This window comes from Chelonoidis abingdonii, chromosome 20 (genome assembly GCF_003597395.2).
Source record: "Chelonoidis abingdonii isolate Lonesome George chromosome 20, CheloAbing_2.0, whole genome shotgun sequence".
Classification (NCBI taxonomy): Eukaryota; Metazoa; Chordata; order Testudines; family Testudinidae; genus Chelonoidis; species Chelonoidis abingdonii.
Window position 1 is genome coordinate 18,934,812 of NC_133788.1, and position 21,701 is coordinate 18,956,512.

At 38.7% G+C, this 21,701-nt stretch overlaps 1 protein-coding gene across 2 annotated transcripts in view; it reads right to left on the reverse strand.

Annotated features, from left to right (window-relative positions):
* Positions 1-294: 294 nt before the first annotated feature.
* The window catches only part of BRIP1 (BRCA1 interacting DNA helicase 1), a 139,427-nt gene continuing 118,020 nt past the window's right edge, over positions 295-21,701 (reverse strand). The window contains exons 19-24 of one of the 2 annotated variants that reach the window (XM_032779306.2): positions 21,207-21,530; positions 19,464-20,321; positions 16,030-16,109; positions 14,069-14,136; positions 7,832-7,989; positions 295-480 (exon numbers count right to left, since the gene is read on the reverse strand). In XM_032779306.2, the coding sequence (XP_032635197.1) occupies positions 7,866-7,989; positions 14,069-14,136; positions 16,030-16,109; positions 19,464-20,321; positions 21,207-21,530 (1,454 nt within the window). In that variant the 3' untranslated portion in view covers positions 295-480; positions 7,832-7,865. Of the gene's footprint in view, positions 481-7,831; positions 7,990-14,068; positions 14,137-14,438; positions 15,124-16,029; positions 16,110-19,463; positions 20,322-21,206; positions 21,531-21,701 lie in introns of those variants that run through there. The other variant, XM_032779308.2, reaches the window with a different exon arrangement.

Genomic DNA, 21,701 nt, shown 5'->3' on the forward strand with positions numbered 1-21,701 from the left:
CTTACAGTATTGCTTATCAATGCACATTTGTTTGAGTGATTTGTCACTGTGTGTGTTGTTTGTATTGTTCTAGTGTGCACACATATACACTTACATATTTTATATGTATAAAGTCTATAGTTACATACCAAAATTCATACTACATACATGTTTCATACTGCATTTAAAAGTGCACTCAATTTTACAGCACAATTCTTAAACGATTTTTAAACTAAAGAATAGAGTGCTATAGAGTGTTCTTGTTGAAAATTTCCTAGACATTTATCAAAATCCTATCAACAGTAAGCCATTTTAATACAAATAAAGAATTAATTAATTTTGCAACAGCATTTCCATTCAAATAAATGCATATGTGTTATATCAATCAGATAATTAATTATGTAGATATAATCAATATGTTTGAGATGCTGGTATAATAATGAGATGTTTGCTCACTATAGTTCAGAATAAATCTGTCCATTAGCATAATCAAAAATCACCCTGTGAATAAAAATACAAAAGTACATTTTGATGAATAAACATGTTTCCAATTAGCTTGCCATACACTGTTTATTTAAACTTTTATCAGTAAATAAGGATCTGACATCCAATATTTCAATTACTAATACTGACTTACTTTGTAATACTAATCAGTAAAACCAATAACCTAACATGCTCTATAGTAAATACCACAAAAAGAGAATTGTCATTCAAATAATTCTGTTATACATATCAGTTTCTGATGGTAATTAATGTTAAAAATGATGAAAACAAACAACAAAAACTATTTTTCACTATTTCAGAAATAAAGGCATTATATTACATAGGCTATGCTGTCAACCAGAGTTTACCATGAAACTAAGCTGATCTACTGATTTTCTTTGCATCTTTTTGAAAACAATGTTAGTCTCCTTCTAGATCTGTCTACTCACAATTTCTAAACCAGATTATAAAGCTAAATCCATGCAAACCCTTAATGGATCAGGATTTCATTTCTAGTACTGCAAAAACTTCAGTTGTGGCCAAGTCTTATCAGCTACAGTGGCAGACAGATTACAGAAGATGTGCTATGGATAAGTATGAAGCACTACCAGCTTAAATCAATTACGCACTTAGGACAAAGTTGTCAAACCACAGATGAATGCCAAATCCTAATATTTAATTTCCTCTGTACTTACATATTTTAAGGAGAATTATACTATAAATAGAGGTTATAGGAAGTACAAGAGAGAGGTGGGTAAATATAACACAAAAGGAAATATTTAAAACTGTTATTGAAATATGATGGTGTGTAAATAATGAAGCCATTTTTAATTCGAAAAATACAATTTAAGAATAAAAAATGTCTGCTAGCCACAAGATTTCATTTCTTCAGAAGTGAAATTTTAATGCTACCTGTGTTTACTTGTTGATTAATATTTCTTTAATTTTTGACAACTAATTCTCACTGTTTTTTAAAAGAAGAAGCTACAGATGAATCAGTCAGCTGCAAAACAATCCATAGCTGTCCTGACTGTTCTTCACACAATTACAGTCAGGAAAATGGGCAATAAAATGTGTGTATATAATTCAGTTTCTATGACTTACTTGCTTCAGTACTGTTACCCTGTGGCTTCTTCATGGTATTCTACAATGTTCTCAAAACATTAAAAAAATCATAATTAAGAAAGGCAGTGTACACTTTAATGCACATAATTAGCAATTATTTTATGCACACTTCACAATAAAAATCTGTTGCAAACTAAGGGAAAGAAACATTAATGAGCTACTTCTGATGCTGCGCTGTGTACTGTGTTTGCATAATAATGAGGTCCAATCTGCCAGAAAACACATAAAGGACAAATTAATAAGGTCGTCATTTTTGTCTAATGATGCTTAATGCAGTTTTAGCAATCTGCTCAAGACAAAAGGCAGTCACTCAGACGTAGCCGATTATGCATTCGCGTGGCAGATGAAATCTTTATTAAACAGAATGATGAATCTGATTAACATGCGATAACAAATATACAGTCTGCGAAAATGAGCGCGCCACCTCCTGCAAGCATCCCTCACTTCGACTATTAAGGCTTTACTCAGATTGAGGTCAGACTGGTATTCCCGAAAGGCGCATTAAGATAAAAGTTTACCAAATGTGGTAACATGATGAACAAAACAATATCCTGTTATATAAAAGCTACTGTCTCAACAGCTGACTGTCTAATCAGTTACAGTAACAACTGCTTAAGTTAAAAAACCTTTATCAAAAGAGCTTGGTTTAACTTTTAATAGGCGAGGGAAGATTTATCACATTAGCTGGGCTGGATCTCAAAGCACCAGGAGTGCTTTTGATTTGTAGCACTAAAAAATTTCCTATAGGTTTCAAAGTGCTTTCAGCTATGAGCATTCTATCATTTTAACAGGGAAGAAAACATGGAAGTATGTAAAATTCTTTGGAGAACTTTCAGGAATAAAAATGGGTACTGCGATCATTCACATTGTGTTCATCTCACACAAACCACACTGTAGCTAGTATAAGCCAAAGGAAATTTCTAGATCAATAGCAAGCATAATTTAACCAAATGCAAAGAAATTTGATGCTGAATTAGCATACTGCACTTTGAATATAAATGGATGCTTTCTTAAAGTCTAGTTTAAATAATACATTTAAAAAAATGAATTACATACAATACCAGGGACCTCAGGAGGTCATCTAGTCCAACCCCCTGCTCAAAGCAGGACTAATCCCCTGAAAGATTTTTGCCCCAGATCCCTGAATGGCCTCCTCAAGGATTGAACTCACAACCCTGGGTTTAGCAGGTCAATGCTCAAACCACTGAGCTATCCCTCTCCTCCATAATTATGGTAACCATTCAATTGAGACTTAAGTTCAAGCTACGTTCATGGAAAAAAAAATATTGTAGGTCCTCATTAGAAGGCTATTTATTATAGAACTGAACTCCAGATCCTAATTTAATTGAAAACATTTTAAACTTGTTTTGCCATAACAATGCACTTTTATTACATGAAAAATCCTTTGGTTCCCAATTTATAAAGAAAGGAGGACATTTAATTTAAGATGACACTTGATCTCTCAAATTGACAACAAACATGAAAATCATGGACTAGGTCGCAGTGTTAAACTTTGGTGTTGATTCTTCTCTCTTCAAATCACATTGCTCAACAGCAGAAAGAACTGCTCAAGAACATGCAAAGGCAAGCTGAAAATAACTGAGTCCCAGCTTCCTCAAACTAAAACATTTTGTTTGCGCTGATTTTCCTTTTAGTAGCATACAATAATCATTTCAATTTCTTTTGACTCTTTGTTTACAACAAATATATGAATTCCCAATTTAAAAAAAAATAGATATTTCTTTACAGTAAAATGATAGTAAAAGTAAATGTAGTTTCAATTTTAGAATAATTTGTCCTAAGCTTATTTTTGTTCCTGAACAACTCGTGTTCTAAAGAAACAAATAGCATCTCTGTCCCTGATACCCAACATCCTACCACTGGTTTCCCTTTTCTTCCTGGGCCTGCCAGTTCCCAAAGCCTCCTCCCTCTTCCCAGGGAGTGACTGCAGCCTGCAGTCTTCACTCACTTCTTCCTTTCTCCAGGGGTAGGAAGAAGCCCAGGGATAGAGCAATGAGGCCAGAGAGAGAAGGTCCAGACTGTTGAGCTGAGGGTCCCTGGGCAGGAACTTGGAGAAGAGGGCGGGCCTGGGTTCCCCTACAAGTCACTGGCAAGTAGCACAGAGACAGTGGGCAGAAAGACCTCCTAGGACTATGGAGGAGCTAAACTTTCCCCGGCAGGTGGGGAACATGGACAGTGACATGGCTGGAGGACCAAGCCATAAAGAAGATGCTGGGTTCCTGAGGCTGTGGGAGGAGCTGCAGGCCAGCAGAGTGATGGTGTTAAAAACCCTGGAAGGGGGAGCGCATCAGCCTCAAAACTAATCCTCAGAGTACCAGGAGGAAGCACCAGTCCGCTGGTGAGTGGTGCGCCCCCACAACACGCCTATTAGTAAGAACAGTTTGCACAGTTTTGGAACAGGAACATTCTAGTTCCAGTGGCCATCTAAATTCTGGGAGGTGAAGAGCTTCTGGGTTGGGATGTATGACTTTAGCATTCCCTTGAGTCAAAAGATCCAGGAAAGAATGAATACTGATGCACAGCCAGACTGACATATGCTGGAGACCTGGGAGCCAGAATTGCCTGGGCCATTTGGGTGCAAAAAGAATGACTCATTCTCTATCCTGTCAAATCTTCCATAGTATCCGAGGAAGCAGTGGGATAAGAGGATAGGCCTAATTCAGGTGGAGGATGGGTCACAACCCTCAAGTCATCTTGGGGACTAGAAAATATTTGGAATAAACTCCTTTTCCCTGATGTTAAAGAGGTATTCACTCTATGGCTTCTGGTTGGAGGAGGATTTTTACCTCCTGAAGGAGGCTCTTATCATGACAGTGGTCCCTGAAGAGGGATAGGGAAAGGATGCTGGGAGGAGGTGGGGAGAGAAACTCAATGGGATAGCTTATGGTACTTCCTCTTTGGGGCTTGTGTATACATAGACAAGAGGGGGAGGGGTTGCTCAGTGGTTTGAGCATTGGCCTGCTAAACCCAGGATTGTGAGTTCAATCAGCTGCATCGACTGCAGCTTGTAATGAGGTTCTTGCCACTAATTTACCCTCATCAATAAGGGCTTGCAATTGAGCCACGTACTCCTGGGGTAACTTGTCTTTACAATCCAGGAACTTAGAATAATTTAAAAAAAATCATATTTTACCAGGAGGGCTTGGTAGCCGGAAATTCTAAATTGGAAGTTGGTGGAAGGAAACACCTTTCTTCTCATAAGGTTTAAACACTTGGCCTCCTTATCTACACAGGTAGCCCTTGGGTGGTGTTGTCTAGACCTTTCCATGGCTGCTTAGATAACTAGAAAGTTTGGGGCAGGGTCAGAGAATAAGAACTCTGCTCCCTTAGCCATAACAAAGAACAGCTTTTCTGCCCTCTTAGATGTAGGGACATAGGCAACTGGCAAGTGCCACAGAGTTCTTGCCAGTTCCTATATGACCTCATTGACTGGTGTAGTAGAAAAAAAGATCCTGGAGCACTGGGCTTGGTGAAAGACCTGAACCACACTCAGAAAGGCCAGGATGAGCTGTGAACCAAAAGTGAGGTGAGTATTAAAGCAGATGCTTACAAGTTCACTGTCCAGTACATTACTTGGCAAAGGTTCTGCTACTGTTGCTAAAACACAGGGACTCCTAAGTAGTACCAGGCACTGGGTAAGTATGTGAATACTAAGGCCAATATGAGGAGTGAAAAAACAGGTTATGGGTGACCTCAAGGCACTGGATACCATCAGTCCCGAGGAGGGGGTTCCTCCTTGGACAGATAAGATTGGTAGTAGAAGATTCTTGATCCCCTCTGGGCTGAATGCCCTCAGGGGAAGGGAAGAAAGTTTTACCAGTATGTCCACCTCTTGGCATGGAGCATGAAGAGAACAAGGGAACAGGTGTGGACCAATGGACACTATTTGCTAGAATTCTCCAGTCTCAGGCATATGAGGGAGTGCATGCCTACCCTACAGTGGGGAACACATAAGGACCATCCCTTGAAGAAGAATTAACAGACCTGTCTCTCATTTGCAGCCCAGTTGCTGAGTCAATATCCAACTATTTGGTTACTAGATTTTGTAATGCCCTTTTGCTATAACCAGCTATGTATCCTCTGATATTTTCTAATTACTGGACCACTTTTTTCTGATTTTCACTTCCTATTTTACTCCTCCATAGACAGTCACCCTTTGATTTCATAAAATGTTACCTTTGCCATTATACACGCCTAATCAAGCTTTTTTTCTTGCAGGAAAATAAGGATCTACCACTTTGCACAATCTTTGTGGACTGGATGCTCTGTTGTACTATATCAGCATATTGATACACAGAATAAAGTACTCTAGTTCAATTACAATCTTCAGAGGATGATTACGTGTTAATTATCACCTTCTTGAACAGTATGGAAAACTAAAAAAAGAAAAAGCTGTACTTTTTGCCAAGAACTTTATTACTGTACTTTCTAAATAGTTTGAGGTATATTAGAAAAAATTATTTGTAAAGAAGCAGGTCCACATTGGGTAAAAATACTAAAACATCAATTAATGGGTATGTTTCCAGTTAAAAAGGAAAGGGAGCGGTTAAGACCTGGAAGTAGATTAAAACTGTAATGCTAGCTTATTCTGCACAGTAATAAAAATAAGAAATATATAAATCTAATGACAACAGATTCCGTAGCTATATATTGGCTGACATTGGCTGTACAAGCCACACTCTCACACAAAACAACAGAAGGATGAAACACTTGCTCTCATTTGCACCCATAATTCTTCATATTTCCTAGCATAAGTTACAAAATCATCACTTTAAAAAACACACAAAAATAAAAGATTACTGTTCAAAACATCTAAACATGGTAAAACATGAACTCATTTTATTATAACTTACGGTGATCAGCTATTTTATATTGTTGGGTAAAGTAACACACAAAACAGTTTTATTATGCATAGTATCGTTTATACAGTGTACCCCCAAATTATTTGAAAAATTAAATACAACTAACTACCAATATTTATGGAATACAGTGCTGCACAATCTCTATGATATTACATGTTTCATCTTCACTATAATAGAGCATATTATGATTGTTTATACTGATGACAATGATGCATATGGGCCAGATCCTAAGGTCACTAGTCAGTTTTTGCTAAGCTTTTATTCTTAAAAAAATCCCCATTGAAGTCAATGAGAGTTCTGCCCAAGTAAGGATTAAGTAAAGATATCAGTATCCTATGGGTACCTTTTAGAGAGGTTAATCTGCACAGTTCATCCAGGATAGAACTATTCACTTTGACTTTACTCTAAACCAGGAACCAGAGTTAAGGGCATTATATAAAAATGTGCACAGCTTTATTATCTGGTTTTCAAGGAGACCCTCTGACAACACAGTTTGCTAGGACAGTTGGAAATATGACACTTGTATTGAATTACTTGCTGTTGACTCTTTTAGGCCATCTCTCTCCTCACACATATACAACAGGGTCTGATTAGTGTTCTTCTTAGTGCCAAAAGTTAACTAAATTTATTTTTTATAAATATAAATAAAAGAGATTGTGAATATCTGTCCAAACATAATTTTGCAGAGTAAGATTAAATTTCATGTTTGAAATCTAAAAACATGGCATCATAGAACTAGAATGAACCTCGAGAGATCTTCTAGTCCAGTCCCCTGCACTCAGGGCAGGACTAAGTATTATCTACACCATTTTTGTTCTTAAAAATCTCCAGTGATGGAGATTCCACAACCCTAGGCAATTTATTCCAGTGCTTAACTACCCTGACAGCTAGGAAGTTTCCTAATGTCCAGCCTAAACCTCCCTTGCTGCAATTTAAGCTCATTGCTTCTTATCCTATCCTCAGAGGTTAAGAACAACAATTTTCCTCCCTCCTCCTTGTAACAAATTTTTATGAGCTTTTGCTCTTCTGTTTTGTTCCCAGATCAATCAGTGCTCCCTTTATATGAAATATTGTTAAATGCTGGATATTTTGATAATAATATTAGAACTGTAGACAGTCTATCAAATTAGCTACAGACACTGAAAAATGTCTTGATTTAAAGTGACCTAATCTCAGTTACTAAACACTGTACTGTAAATAATTTCAAACCAACCTGGTAGAAGCATGACTTAAGTAACCTATAGTTTCCCTATTTAAAAGTATATTTTCACTCTCTTTAAAACTGGCATTCAGATATGTTCAATCGATACATACAACTAATTTGCTACTTCTGATACACAACATAAACCAGTTGAACTTACCCATGACTGCGCATTGTTACTGAGATCAATAATTTCAGCTCCTATCAAAGGACATGGAGAAATAGACCAGATGACACAGTTTCTGCATTGCAAATAGCTGGTCAGAGAATATTCCTTCACATTCCAGATAGCATTTAAAGATAAACCTGTGTCCAAGTCTTCCAAAAAGAAAGAAAAAATCCTTTCATACATACATCCAGAGACATCTTAAAAGAAAGTAATAACACAAGTTTGATTTGTGAAATGTTTCACATGTGAAAAATCCAACCAGACATGCAGTTTTTAGTATGTCAATAAATAAGAGAGAGAAAAGTAATGAAGAGGAAAACTTTGTAATATTTAATTATCTTAATAAGAGAATAATTCATTCAATTAGAATCACCTGGCAAAATCATATCTAATAGACTATGCAGTCTAGTAGTAACAAACAAGTCTACACATTAACAAAAATCTTTTCTCTTTGCTTTTGGTATATATCAGCTAAATGTGCAATAAAAGGAAGGTTAGTTATCTGTAACTAGATCTCACCAAGCATATTGCCTCTGCAGATCCCCAAATCAGAATACCATGGAATGACATGAAGAATTGAGGAAGAGAAGATGGGCTGGTGTGGATCAGAAGGCAACAGGTCAAATTCAATGCGGGTGTAAACAGATGCATCTCAACAGAAGTCAATAGAGTTATGCTTGCTTACACCAAACAATGAATTTAGTGTAGCACTCCATCTACAAGTGAGTAACCTTTCTTTTACCACACAGAATTGCTTCTGCATATTCCCCAGTCCTAGGAGGTTGACTAGCATTAACAGTTACTACATTCTAGAAGAGGTGTGAGGACTCCTTTGTTAAACAACTGCTTTCCTGTAAAGAATATCAGTCTTAACTGCCTAGTTAAAAGGGTAGAACTGGCGTGGCAGCTATACTGATTTCAAAAGAGGAGACATTTCTCAAGAACATCATGGAAGCTGGCTTCGTTGGATGTAGCAGAAGTGCCTGCAGGACTGGGATATCTGCTTGGTCAACAAAGTTGAATAAAGTTTAACTAACTTAGATTATATTGAAGCAAAGATTGATTCCTCAATCAAATTGTCCTCAAATGCCAAAATAACTTTATACAACTGCAAAAAAAAAATTGTATTATCCAGGTAATAATGCTGCAATACCACGTGACACCTAATTTATGTAGCTTTGCTTTCCCTGGTAAATTACAATGCCTGGTGAAGAAGAATGAGGGGTTGATGGATTGGTTGAGATGGAATTCAGACACCATTACAAGGAGACATTTGGGTGGATCTTATCCTTTTGGAGCACTATGAAAGGTGTATCAGCGATAAGTACTTGTATTTCACTCACTCCTGGCTCAGTGCAATGGGTATACAGCCTGGGAGAAACAAATGTTAAAGGGTTCACTTGCCAAAAGACTCAAAGGAAGAGCCGATGAATCTCATCAGTACTTAATTCAAATTCCATGAATGTGAGGGGGGCCTCACATGATAAGTCAGACATAAAAGTGAGCTCGTAATGAATAAGGATTTGGCAACCACTATGGGGTATTAATTAGCCATCAGAGAGATTTACCTTCACACTTCACTTGAGTCTGATAAACCTTCAAAGTTTTTTTAAGATGACTAAGACTTGCATCATCTCTGATGATCACCACCACATTATCATCTTCTGAAATGGCACCTAATTCACACATGCAACTGCTAAGAGATTCTGTAGCTCTTACATTTGTATTTCTGAAGAGTTTCCGGACTATTTGCACTTCTGCATTACTGCAGAAAGCTTTTTTCAAAGTTCCTAAAATTAAAAAAGTAGAGGTTAAGGCAGGCCTGCACAACTCGTAAAGCGGCGAGGGCCACATTACTCCAAAGAAAACAGCTGAGGGCCGAAACCCCCTGGCCCCGCGGAAACCCCCCCCCCCCAGGACCTCCCAGCCCGGTGGAAACACCCTGCCCCAGCACCACCCAGCCCTGCAGAAACAAACACTCCTTCCCCAGTGCTGCCCCACCAAAATAGCTGTGGGCCAAAAAGGAAGGTTGGGGATGGGGAGGTGATACTTGATTTTAAATCAATCAGAGGCTCCCAGCTAAAGAGGTGGCTGGGAGCCCTCAGGGTCAAATTAAATGGCCCGGGGCTCCGGCGGCTGGGGGAACCTGGAGCTTTGCAGGGCTGGGGCAGGGATTTAAAGGGACCAGAGCTCCTGCTGCTGAGGCGAGCCCGAGCCCTTTAAATCCCAGCCCCAGCCCATCCGCTGGAGCTGCGGCCGGGATTCAAAGGGCTCTGAGCTGCCTGGTAATTTAGGCCCTGATCCAACACCTCTTGAAGTCAATGAAAAGACAGACCTCCATTGATTTAAGTGGGCTTTGGACAGTGACCTTCTTTTATTTTTCTAATATCAGAGGGGTAGCCGTGTTAGTCTGGATCTGTAAAAGCAGCAGAGAATCCTGTGGCACCTTATAGACTAACAGACGTTTTGGAGCGTGAGCTTTCGTGGGTCAGTCTGACGAAGTGGGTATTCACCCACGAAAGCTCACGCTCCAAAACGTCTGTTAGTCTATAAGGTGCCACAGGATTCTCTCCTATTTTTCTAATGCATCCCAAATCTACTTATCAATGAGTGGGTTTTTTCTAGTATAAATACTAACCTGATGAGTGAGTTTAAATCTATTTTCCATAAATTGCATTTATGTTAAATTTTCATCAAAATGACAGATTTTACACTTCCAATCAACTGAAATCAGGAGTCTAATCTAAACTGTATAAACCCTATTGCTTCCAATAGACATCTTGGTGCCCACCAATGCTAAAGCACCCCAGAGCTTCAGAATGGCTTCATTTCCTGTACCACGCTTCCACTTCACTATATATCAATTGCCAAAGGCACAAAAACAGACAATTTAATGGTTAAGAAACAGATGAAAGGTCAGGAATTCATTGATGACATTAGATCATGTAGCCCCTAAGTGTTCCACTTGCCACAGTAGCGCCCTTGGTGGTAGAATTGACATCTCCAGCGCCCGTTAGCCATTTCTTTGGCCCTGTGATAGCCTCTCTCTGGCTATGTCTTCCGTGGCTCAGCTCCCTTTTCCAGTTCTGTTCCCTTTCAGGGTAATAAATCCCACTATAGAATCCACATCAACATCCAAACAAAAGATCCTTCTACCCCTCTCAGGCTGTGAAGTTCCCCATGCTTGACCACTATTTCTGGAGACCGCAGAGTTCCTTTTTCGCTGCTTTGGCTGAGCACTGCTTCCCAAGGCTTTTTCTCTGGATGTCCTTCTTAGCAGACTGCTTCTCCTGCTTGGGAATGGTGGCAACATCTCCAAGGGACCTTCCTGCTTCTCATGGGCCCTATGTCAGCACCTCCCACGGGAGCCTAACCTGCTCCCTGTGGGTCTCTCCAGCCTGCCTTCACCAGCCTCTTCCTAAGGAAAAAGAACTCTCTCCTGGGTTACCTTCCTCCTCTCTCTCTATGCAGTCCTCCCTGATCCTTTCACAGTTGGAGTCACTATGCTAAACTACCAGGCAAGGATGAGCCTTAAAGAACCAGCCATCCTGTGACAAGCCCCAAAAGTAGGTGGTTCTGAAAGTGGATGATACTGTACTACTTTTGGCCTGCTTTTCTGTATTCATATAATGCTGCTCATCTTGCTAGCCAAGTTTTACTTTGATGGATTCAGAAACAGTGGGGACAGCCCTCACTTCCTCTACCCCTGGGTTAAGAGGGTACCTGGAGATCACCAAGCAGGAGCAGCTGGGGAAGTGCTCTATGTACTCTTCCTGGTTCCCCCTTCCCATCCCTGAATAATGAGTGTATGGGAGAGGGTGCTGCTGCCTTTCTCATTCCTCCACAGCCCGTTCCATGATGGGAGGAGGAAGACTATCCCATCTGGTGGCCAGGAAATGGATTCTGACCTGCCTACTTTAACTGGTATTGGACAGGGGAGTTAGGAGGGGCCATGTGCCTCACTCTCACTTGCTCTGGAGGGTGGTCTCTCCTTACCTTTATTGCTGGGAGTAGCCACTCTGAGCTCTTTTGCTTTCCGCTGCCAGCTGGGTTCCATTCAAGCCCCACTCTGAGGCTACATCTCCACTAGGAGGGTGGGGTGTGATTCCCAGCTTGTGTACACAATAGCTCTCCTTGAGCAATCCCAAGTATAAATACAGCAGCAGTGTAGCAGGGGATGTGGCAAGGAAGGCATAGCTTAGCCATGTTAAGTACCAACTTGCCTGAAACTGGTGAATAGAGTGACAAAGTTCCTCCTCTACCTTGGTGGGTCCTGTGCTTATTGGCGGATTTGCTCGCCTCGCAGATTCACCCTGTGGGTCAGGAAACAGCCTAGAGTCCTTCCCCTCTGGTAGAAGCCACAGTCCAGGTCAATTCCTCCTGTGTTTGATCAGGAGTTGGGAGGTTTGGGGGGAAACCGGGCCCGCCCTCTACTCCAGTTCCAGCCCAGGGCTCTGTGGACTGCAGCTGTCTAGAGTGCCTCCTGGTACAGTCGCACGACAGCTACGACTCCCTGGGCTACTTCCCCATGGCCTCCTCCCAACACCTTCTTTATCCTCACCACCAGAACTTCCTCCTGATGTCTGAAAACACTTGTACTTCTCACTCCTCCAGCAATATGCCTACTCACGCTCAGCTTCTTGCACGTCTCTTGCTCCCAGTTCCTCACAAGCACTTCTTCTCCTCTGGCTCCCTCTGGCCTTACAGGAGTGAGCCCTTTTATAGCATCAGAGGGGCCTTAATTGGAGTCAGGTGCTTAAAAGTCTCACCTCTTAGCAGGTTAATTGGAGTCAGGTGTTCTCATTAGCCTGGAGCAGCCCCAGCTCTGGTCACTCAGGGAACAGAAAACTGCTTATCCAGTGGCCAGTATATTGCCCTTCTACTACTCTGCTGTTCCCAGCTGGCCTGGGTCTATCACAGCAGGTACTTGGCACAATCTTGCCACTACCTGTTCTACAATGGTTACACTACACTCAATGAAAACTAGTGTGAGTATGTGTATGTGAGCAGGGAATCACCCCCTAGCTCATAGCGTAGGCATAGCCATATTCTCCCCATCTAATGGGCGAGATCTCTTTAGATGCCAGGATAGAGGCTCATTGCCAGACTTCGTTTGGGGATCTGGAAGAATTTTTCCCATATTGCAAAATCGGCAAACTGCTATGTGGGTTTTTTCAACCCCATCCAGTATCTCTGAGGTCCATTTGGGGGGATTAAACTACATTTTGTAACTTCAGTGGCTTCTAGCACGGCTGGTGAGTTAGAAAGGGTCCTATGGGAAGACCCTGTAACCCAAGGGACTTCTTGGGCATGGGCCCAGAGTATAACATTTGTACAATGAGGGGACATATTTCCACGTCATATTGCATGTGGCTCCCCTCATCTAATTTTTCCTACCTCCTGTTTGTAGATGGCGAGTGGACTGGGACTCTGACTGCCAGCTAGGCTCCCTGAGCAGGCCTGATAATGTTAAGGGGGTGGGACATGGCCTTCGTAGCTCTCCTCAGGTTTGTAGAACCCAGGGTCACTGGTGCCAAGTTGAAAACTGCACTGGAACAGCCCACACATGTAGTTGAGAGGAATGGTCCCTGTTGGTTAAGAATTTTAATAAAGTTGTAGTCTCTCCTGTGACGTTGCAGTCTATATGGGTTTATAAAAATATGCTAATGAGTGAATATAACGTAACTGGAATATGTTTCATGCCCCTTGATCGCTCTAATCTGGGGATGCTGCCAGAACCAACTGTCACAGACTGTGCTATCCAATTAGCTGGCATACTCCACTTACATAGATGCCAGCTGTGCTGCAAGCCAGGTTAGTATGTTGAGGTTTAAAACACTATCATAAACAGAGCAATAGTAAGACTGCTTCCATTAGCCACCTCTTTTATGGTAATTCACCAGCCTGTCTCTAAATTTAGGAAAAGGCCAGTGGGATAGATAATAAAGAATGCTATTTGTCAGTCAGAGACCACAGTTCCACACACTCTAAGAGGGTCTGTTGTCTGCAATGAGACTTCAGGTGAAAACGAAGAAGCTGCTTTACTGTAATATCAGTGAAAAGAAATGTTGTAAATCTAAAATCTGTCTTAATGAAATAATTTACTAATTACCTTATCCTTCTAGTTAACTAATGATTATTCTAAAATGTACTTTCTATATTCAGAGGTGCAAGGTAAAAAAAATTGTACTACCCCCCCTAACCCCAATGAGCTGGAATAGGTCTTACCTTCTGCTTTTGGTAATATTTCTGCTCCACAGACAATACAATACAGTCCTGACCTGCAAGGTTGTTTCCTTCCACAATATAATAAGGCAATATATAAAATTAATGTATTAAACATTTAAAGTCTAAATATGTAGGTCATAATTATTTAAAAATAAAAATCATTATTATCAAGTAATATACTAATGAAAATTATTGCTTCAAATATAAATAAATAATATCAGAAGCACAAATCTATTTGAATCAATATTTAATTGCTTTAAAATTTACATTAATTGGTAAAATATGTATCATATGAAATAATAAAAATGACTAGACTAATTTATATATATATTATATATGAGATATTTTATAATACTGTAGTCTCCAAAAAAGAGGTTTGAGCAGCAGACCAAATAAGACAAAAAAATAGACTTGGCATCAGACTCCAAACACAACTTTGAGTGCCAGATTTTAAAATGTATTATTCAAAGAAATTAATAAATTTTGTACTTTAGATGTTCCTCTCTAAATTATAGTGAACTGGAAAGCATCAATGTAGTTTTCTTGTATATTGGAGTTTTATTTTAATCTGAATAGCTCAATGTATTTGAATAGGTTAATATTTCCTGAAATTAGAGCACACCCTAAAGTATGGTTTTGTAAAGCATTTAGGGCCCAATCCTACACCCCTTACTTATATAGGTTGCGCCACAGACTTGATCACCTATATTCACGTGATAAGGGCTGCAGCCTGCAGCCATGGAATTAAAAAAAAAAAATTGTAATGGAGAACTTATAGAACATCAGTGGAATGAGAGCACATGTTAATTTTATGACTCAAAATTACAATCAATGGTCTTCAAATAGTACTTTAAAAGATTAACTTGCCAGTCCTGGGTAAACAGTTCACTTTAACAAATAGCAGACTACAACTTATTAGGAAAATATAACTACAATGATACATTTTTACAGGTAGGACTGCATGTTGTACTACACCAGACCCAAGGGTTACTCCACATCATGTTGCTCCTTTATTGGCTTCTGGAATGTGAGATGCAGTGTCTGTGTTTTATAATCTATGGCATAAACAAAACTGCTAGTTGATAATATATTGAAATAACATCATTTGTTCCTGAAGAACCCAGAAGTACTTTACAAATTACTGATATTTGGAGTTTACATGAGTTCCGTCAGCTGAGGAGCTGCCAGGCTAGGACATTTGGACTAATACCCTCTCTCAAGAAAATGGCCAGTGATATTTAATGACCACAAGCACTTAGTGACTTAGTTTTAAATCTCAGACAAAAAAGGACTTTACAGAGTCAAAATGTCCCCTTGCACCATGCTGGTGGGGTACTAGTTTAATACTATATAAGGGAAGAGAATTGTCTGCTTAATCACCAATACAACATCTTGTAGCATATGGAGTTTCCTTGGAGGTTTTCCACTCAAGTACTGACCATTCTCAATTTAACAAAAACATAAAATTACAGAGGCAATCTGGCTACAGGCTACAAAACACTTAGTCTGGAATTTTTCAAAGGATCCTAAGGCAGTTAGGTGCTGACCTCCCATTAAGTTTCAAAGGCATTAGGTTCTTAGGCTCCTTAAAAATTACACACTAATCAAAAATAGTAAAGGGTCCTTATGTAGAAAGGAGACATCTATTACAAACTATGGTCTTAATTCTGCAAAGTGCTGAATATCCTCAAGTCCCACTGATGCTAATAAGGCACTTAGCACTCATTTCTACAAATTTAGATCTCTTGGGCAATTTTTCAATCCAGAAATAAGTGTCTCTATATTACTTATTGAAAATTTCAATTACAATAATTATATTAATCAACTAATAAACCATATAGAACCATGCACATTATTTCACCTCACAGGAAAAAGGTAGTATATATATTTTTCTTATATGTTATCAAGAGTTGCCACTAGCACATTTAATAACTCCATTCAATCTACTCTTTATATTGTACCTTTCTTTCACAGATGAAGCCACTTCCCCTGTTAGCAGCTTTCTTGGTTCTTCGTTTGCATGCTCTTTGCACATTCAGTCCTTTAATAAATTTGGGATTCGATTATTATTTTATGCACAAAAGGAATATTAATTATTGTTTCAAAATAATAGGATACTTTCCATAATTTAGATTTCACTGACTTGAGAAGTCCAAACACAGTTTTAGGTAGTTTTAATTTAGGACAAAAAAATTTACATGCAAAGTAGACAGCTAAGTAACCTATTTACTTTTGTTGTTTTGAATCACCACAATTCTCTGAAAAATTTAAAAATAAAATGCTTTTCAACCAGTGATGTATATATATGAGAACAAGAAACTTGTGTGTGTGAGCGCATGCATGTAGAACTAAATTTATAGTTTTTGCATTTAAAAAAGGCAGCAATACTAGCTAGGCCTATGATCCCATCAGTTCTCCCAAGCAACAGTGTAACAGTCAGGATTTAGGATGGGTCTGGTGAATATCTGAATGGGAAACTCCAAGGAAAACTCAGTATCTAATGGGAATAGTGATGTTACTTCAATAGGTGGCAATTGTCCTAAGTCAATGTTATTATATATTGTGATATTATATATTGATATAGTAACTACAAATTAACACAGTGCTTGAACATAGATAAGACCAGTTTCATGCGTCAAAGAGTTTATAATCAAAATAAGATAAGTCAAGACATATACAAGACAAGATAAAAATTCAGGAGAAGAAGGGTCCAGAGGCTCCTTATAAGAAAACAGAGGAGAGATTTCCTATGAAAGACTTGAAAGAGGATAGAGAGGGTACTTGTGATTCAAGGCACAAAGCCAAAAGTGATAGAAGATTTTTATTATACATTTAGATTTAAACACAAAAATATAAAAAGGCATTTTCCATGTGACGTTCTGGAAAAGATTACGTCAGGCCTTTTAGAGTAGCATTCAAAACCCCACAAGGAGCAGAAGCCTGGCAAACCATGGAGAACTAGGCATTTTGGATGAACCATAAAACTAAGAGTGGCATTTAGATCAAGAATGGTAACTACTGCAGTAGGCCCGAACAAGAAGTCTCACCGCCCCCCCCCCCCAACCGTTAGGTTTCTTGCAGGAGTTATGAAAAGAAGCTCAGTCATCAGTATATAAATCTAACATAAGGGTTCCAACGTTAGCTGCTGGGATGAAGAGAGGAAGAAGGAAAAAGTCACTAGCCATCTGACCTACCAACCCCACAACAAAAGTTACTACTGACTGAAGATGGGTAGAGCCCTGTGTGAATACAAATTTATACCCACGGATGCAGATATCCACGGATATAAATCGGTATTCGCCAAACCACATGGCCCTCCCAGGAACCGCAGCAATGAAAGGAGAAGAACGTGGGACCACTGCACAAAGGAGGCAGCGCCCTGCACTGGCAGCTCCTGTGGCGCAGCTGTACCACCCCCAGCCCTCCCCCCCCATTCCTTCCACATCTCCAGTCTGGTGGCATGCGTGACACTTGCACACACTAGTGCAACCAGGGACAACTGCTGGTGAGCCTGGTGCCTGCCCCAGGAGGCAGGGCTTGTGGCAGTACAGCCATGCCAGAGGAGCTGCCGGCGCGCACTGTCTCCTGGGAGTGGCTGCCCCATGTTCTGCTCATTTTGCTGCTGCAGTTCCCGGGAAAGCCCTGCGGTTCTGCAGACACCGATTTATATCCATGGATATAAATTTGTATCCACCCACAACTCTAAAGATGAGCTCAATAAAGTAAATATAATACTAATCTGCAGCATTAGGATTCTGTGGAACAATTATGAGTCAGACAACTGTTCTTATGTGAAAGGAGACTATTTTTACTCTTGTAATTTTTTTTCTTTATCTGCTGCAATAGAGGAAACAAGAATTTGAGCCAAAGGTCATGTAATGAATTATAGGTTAGTGCTAAATAATCTAATGCAGTATATGCAAAAGAGATTTAATACTCTACTCATCTTTTACCATACTTGCACACATAAGATTTAATTTTTTTAAAGCAATATTTAATATAGAAAGAAAAGAAGCTGTTTAATTCACAATACTTGACGCAAGAAAACGTAGTTTTGAACAAGGGGATATCATAGCATTATTTAGTCTGATTATTAAAGAAAATATCACATGTGCAATTCCAACTTAACTCATGTGCCAAATATATAAATGTCCACATAAATACTTTACACTGTCCCAGGATCCTCCCACCCCCAATGTACTTCATTAATATAACAACAGAAACAAAAACTAGTTTTTCGCAACCATGTGTGTCACAATGTTTCATCACAGCAAAATCCTTCCTTCTGCATTAATCTTCAATGTCAAATAGTTAATTCACCACGTTAACCTGGGATACACGTGAAGCCCTGGAAATAATTATTCCAAATTTTGTGTTCTTTAAATGTCTAATAGAAGTTATTGCTTTATTTTGTAACATGAACTCTCTTTGCTCTGGTTTTCAGTATGTAATAATGGCAGTAGGACCAAAATTTAGCCCAATATAATCAATAAAAATGTTTGAAATATTTCAAAATAATATATACACAGAAAAGTTTCAAAGTTCATGTGACATTTTACTTGGTCAAGTACAGCATAAGAAGTGCATTTATAAGGTAGAAAAGTGCACTCTTGTTTGGCTGTCATTACATCTCAGAACCTGACCATAAATAAAACAGATCATCGAAGCAGCAAATTTTGAAGAGATGTCAATGATATTAGCTTATCTCAACTTTCTATTTACACATGAAACAAAGGAAGAATATGTAATGATGTTATTAGTATCATCAACTTTCAGGCAGTCTGCTCAAAACTACTCTTCTGCTGATATGTTCTTTTTGTGAAGAAAGACTTGAAGGAATGGAAAATGGCTCCCCTAATTTGGGAATCTAGGGTTACTCTTGTAAAATTAACCGGTGCTCAAGGAATGTACCTATTCTGCACACTAATCTTTTAAAATCTAACAGAAATGCACAGAATTATATCTGCTTGAAGTTTTATTTTCTTTGGGGGCTAAACAGCAATTACTTGCTAGTGCTCAACACCAGATGAATTGAATTGATAACTGAGCAATTTTGTCCTCACCCTATAGTTTCAGATACAGTATTATTTGGTCTACAATTTATGATTCCCTGGGTCTTGTTTGGCTTTGTCCATACATTGTGAAGAAGAATCTTAATAAAGTTGGAAGAAAACAGCAGAGCAGTATTATTTGCGTATGTAAAATACAAAAAATATCAAATCAGATAAGAGATAAAATGAAAATACAATTCCACCATTTCTCTACTAGTGAGGCTACGTAGTCAATAAAAAAGCCTACCAGAAATATAAGTGATTCATAGTGAAGTTCATTTCTAAATCTCCTGTAAAACATGGTAGCTATGGACTAGTACTGCTCAATGAGAAGGAAGATACACCTTTGTTTTGTGATCTGGAAAGCTTACTTGTCTTTTTTCTGGTGTCCATTTCCTTATATTTTTTCTGTTCCACTTCTCCTACTCTAGTAATACTTTCAGCATCACTATCTGCATTACCCTTAATCTTGTCATTTTGCATTATTATAGCTAATTCTGTGTTCATGTTATCATTACTTTTTATTTCTCCAATTGAGCTTACTACTTTTGAAGTACTGATTTCAAAAAGATCTTCAGCTACAATGCAAGCTCCATGTTCATTCTGATTCACAGTATTATTACATGTTTGAATTAATGGTTCAATTTGCTGTTCCTCTGATTCTATATCATCATAAAGTTCAGGTGTAAAATAGATACTGTCATCCTCAGCTTCTGCTTCTATGGCTACATTTAATGTTGAAAGTTCAATTTTTCCTCTTACTGGAGACAACTCAATGCATTGATCTATGACTCCATCAGTGCAGAATTGCTGTTCAGCAGGATGTTCTTCAGCAACTGCAGCCTCACCCTTTTTTTCTGAGGAACTAGTTGTTTCCAGTTGTAAGGCTGGTCTACTTGGTGTATGTTCTGTAAGCAATGACGACTGGCACTGGCATTCATTAACAACAGGCTGACTAGATTCAGTAGTTCTCCTTTTTTGTTTGCACATAGCTTTGGAGATACATTTCTTTTCATTCACAGACAGAGGTGTTGAAGTCAGTGGCTTATTGCTGAAGTATTGTTTCATAAGGTCAGCATTAGTCCAGCTATTCCTTTTCTCCCTTTCTTTTTTGATGGCAGGACTTTTTGGTTTGGAATCCATATGTTTTTCTCTCCTCTCTGTTTGGTGAATATGATTTTCTACACCAAAATTCTGACCATCTGTGAAAATCACAAAATACAATAGTAATTGATTTCGTTTTTGCCCTTATTTTACAATGCCCTTATCACAGAATTTTATTACGCTTACAGAATTATTGTTATTAAGTGAAATGAAATCCAGTATAAAGGGTCAGACCATCATCTAATTATGCATTGACTTAAGGGAGACAACTCACATGCCTAAAGTTAAAGTGTGTGTTTGAGCTTGTAGGATAAGGGTCAACATCTGTATTTTTCACTTTAAGTTACTATGTTCTCTATTTGCAAATTCCCTCATCTGTCATAAATGGTTAGGACTACAGATGAGCTTGAGCCACTAAATTCAGACTTGGATTCACGCTTCTCAAAATGTTGATGTAATTTGCATGCATAGTATTGATTTAGACAAGCTATTAGAGGTAGGGAGTACATGTGAAGTACAATTCTCTAAACTTTGGAAACAATCTGGAGCCAAGATTGTAGCTCAGACTCAACTCCAAGTAAGATGCAAGTAAGTAAAATTAAAACAATGACACTATATGTGAATCCAACATTTTTTTTGCTACAATGTCAACATTGGTAGATGTAAACGTACTGTAAATTATCTTCATTTTTTTCATTACAGAACCAGGATAATGTCAGAGTTAAACATTTTTAAAATGACACTACGAACTTATCAAAGTTGTTAGTTTTAAGACAACCAGATGGGATGACAACTAATTGTTTAATCTCCTGAGCTAAGCTTACATATGTTTGTGAGAAGTGGTCATTTTACAGCACAGCACTTCATAATTTTTTTTTTTTACGTCTGTCTCTCTCAAAAAAAGATGCACGATTTTATAGTCTACACAAAAATATCAGTTCTGAGAACTGTTAATGAAGTTTTAACATGGGAAATAAGCATACTTTTCTTTGTTGTCATGCTGTTACTTGATTGACTGGATGCTGTAGAATTAACTGTGTTGATTGCTGTAGGCGAATGAGCTTCCAGTACCAAATTCTGCACCTTACTTTCAACAGGAACATCTGGTGACAGATGAATAGATGCTTCCCATAACAAAGTTGATGATGGATCTTTTGAACTTGAATGTATGAGCAGAGATTCACTATTACACTGGGTTGAAAAACCAAAGCCCACTTGATTTTTTTTAGCAAATGCATCCAACGAATCAAGTGCAGTACTAAAGTTCTCATGGTGCTGGATTTGTTGACGAATCCATTTGGATAATCCTAATGAAAAACAAAATCAGTACACTACAACCAAACTTACTTTATCTAGATTATATACAGTAGCTATTTCAAGTTACTAAATTGGGCCCTGGTCCTGCAAATACTTACACATGTTTAACTTCGCTCATGGGAATAGTCAAATTGACCTGTGAGTAAAGTTAAGCATGAGAT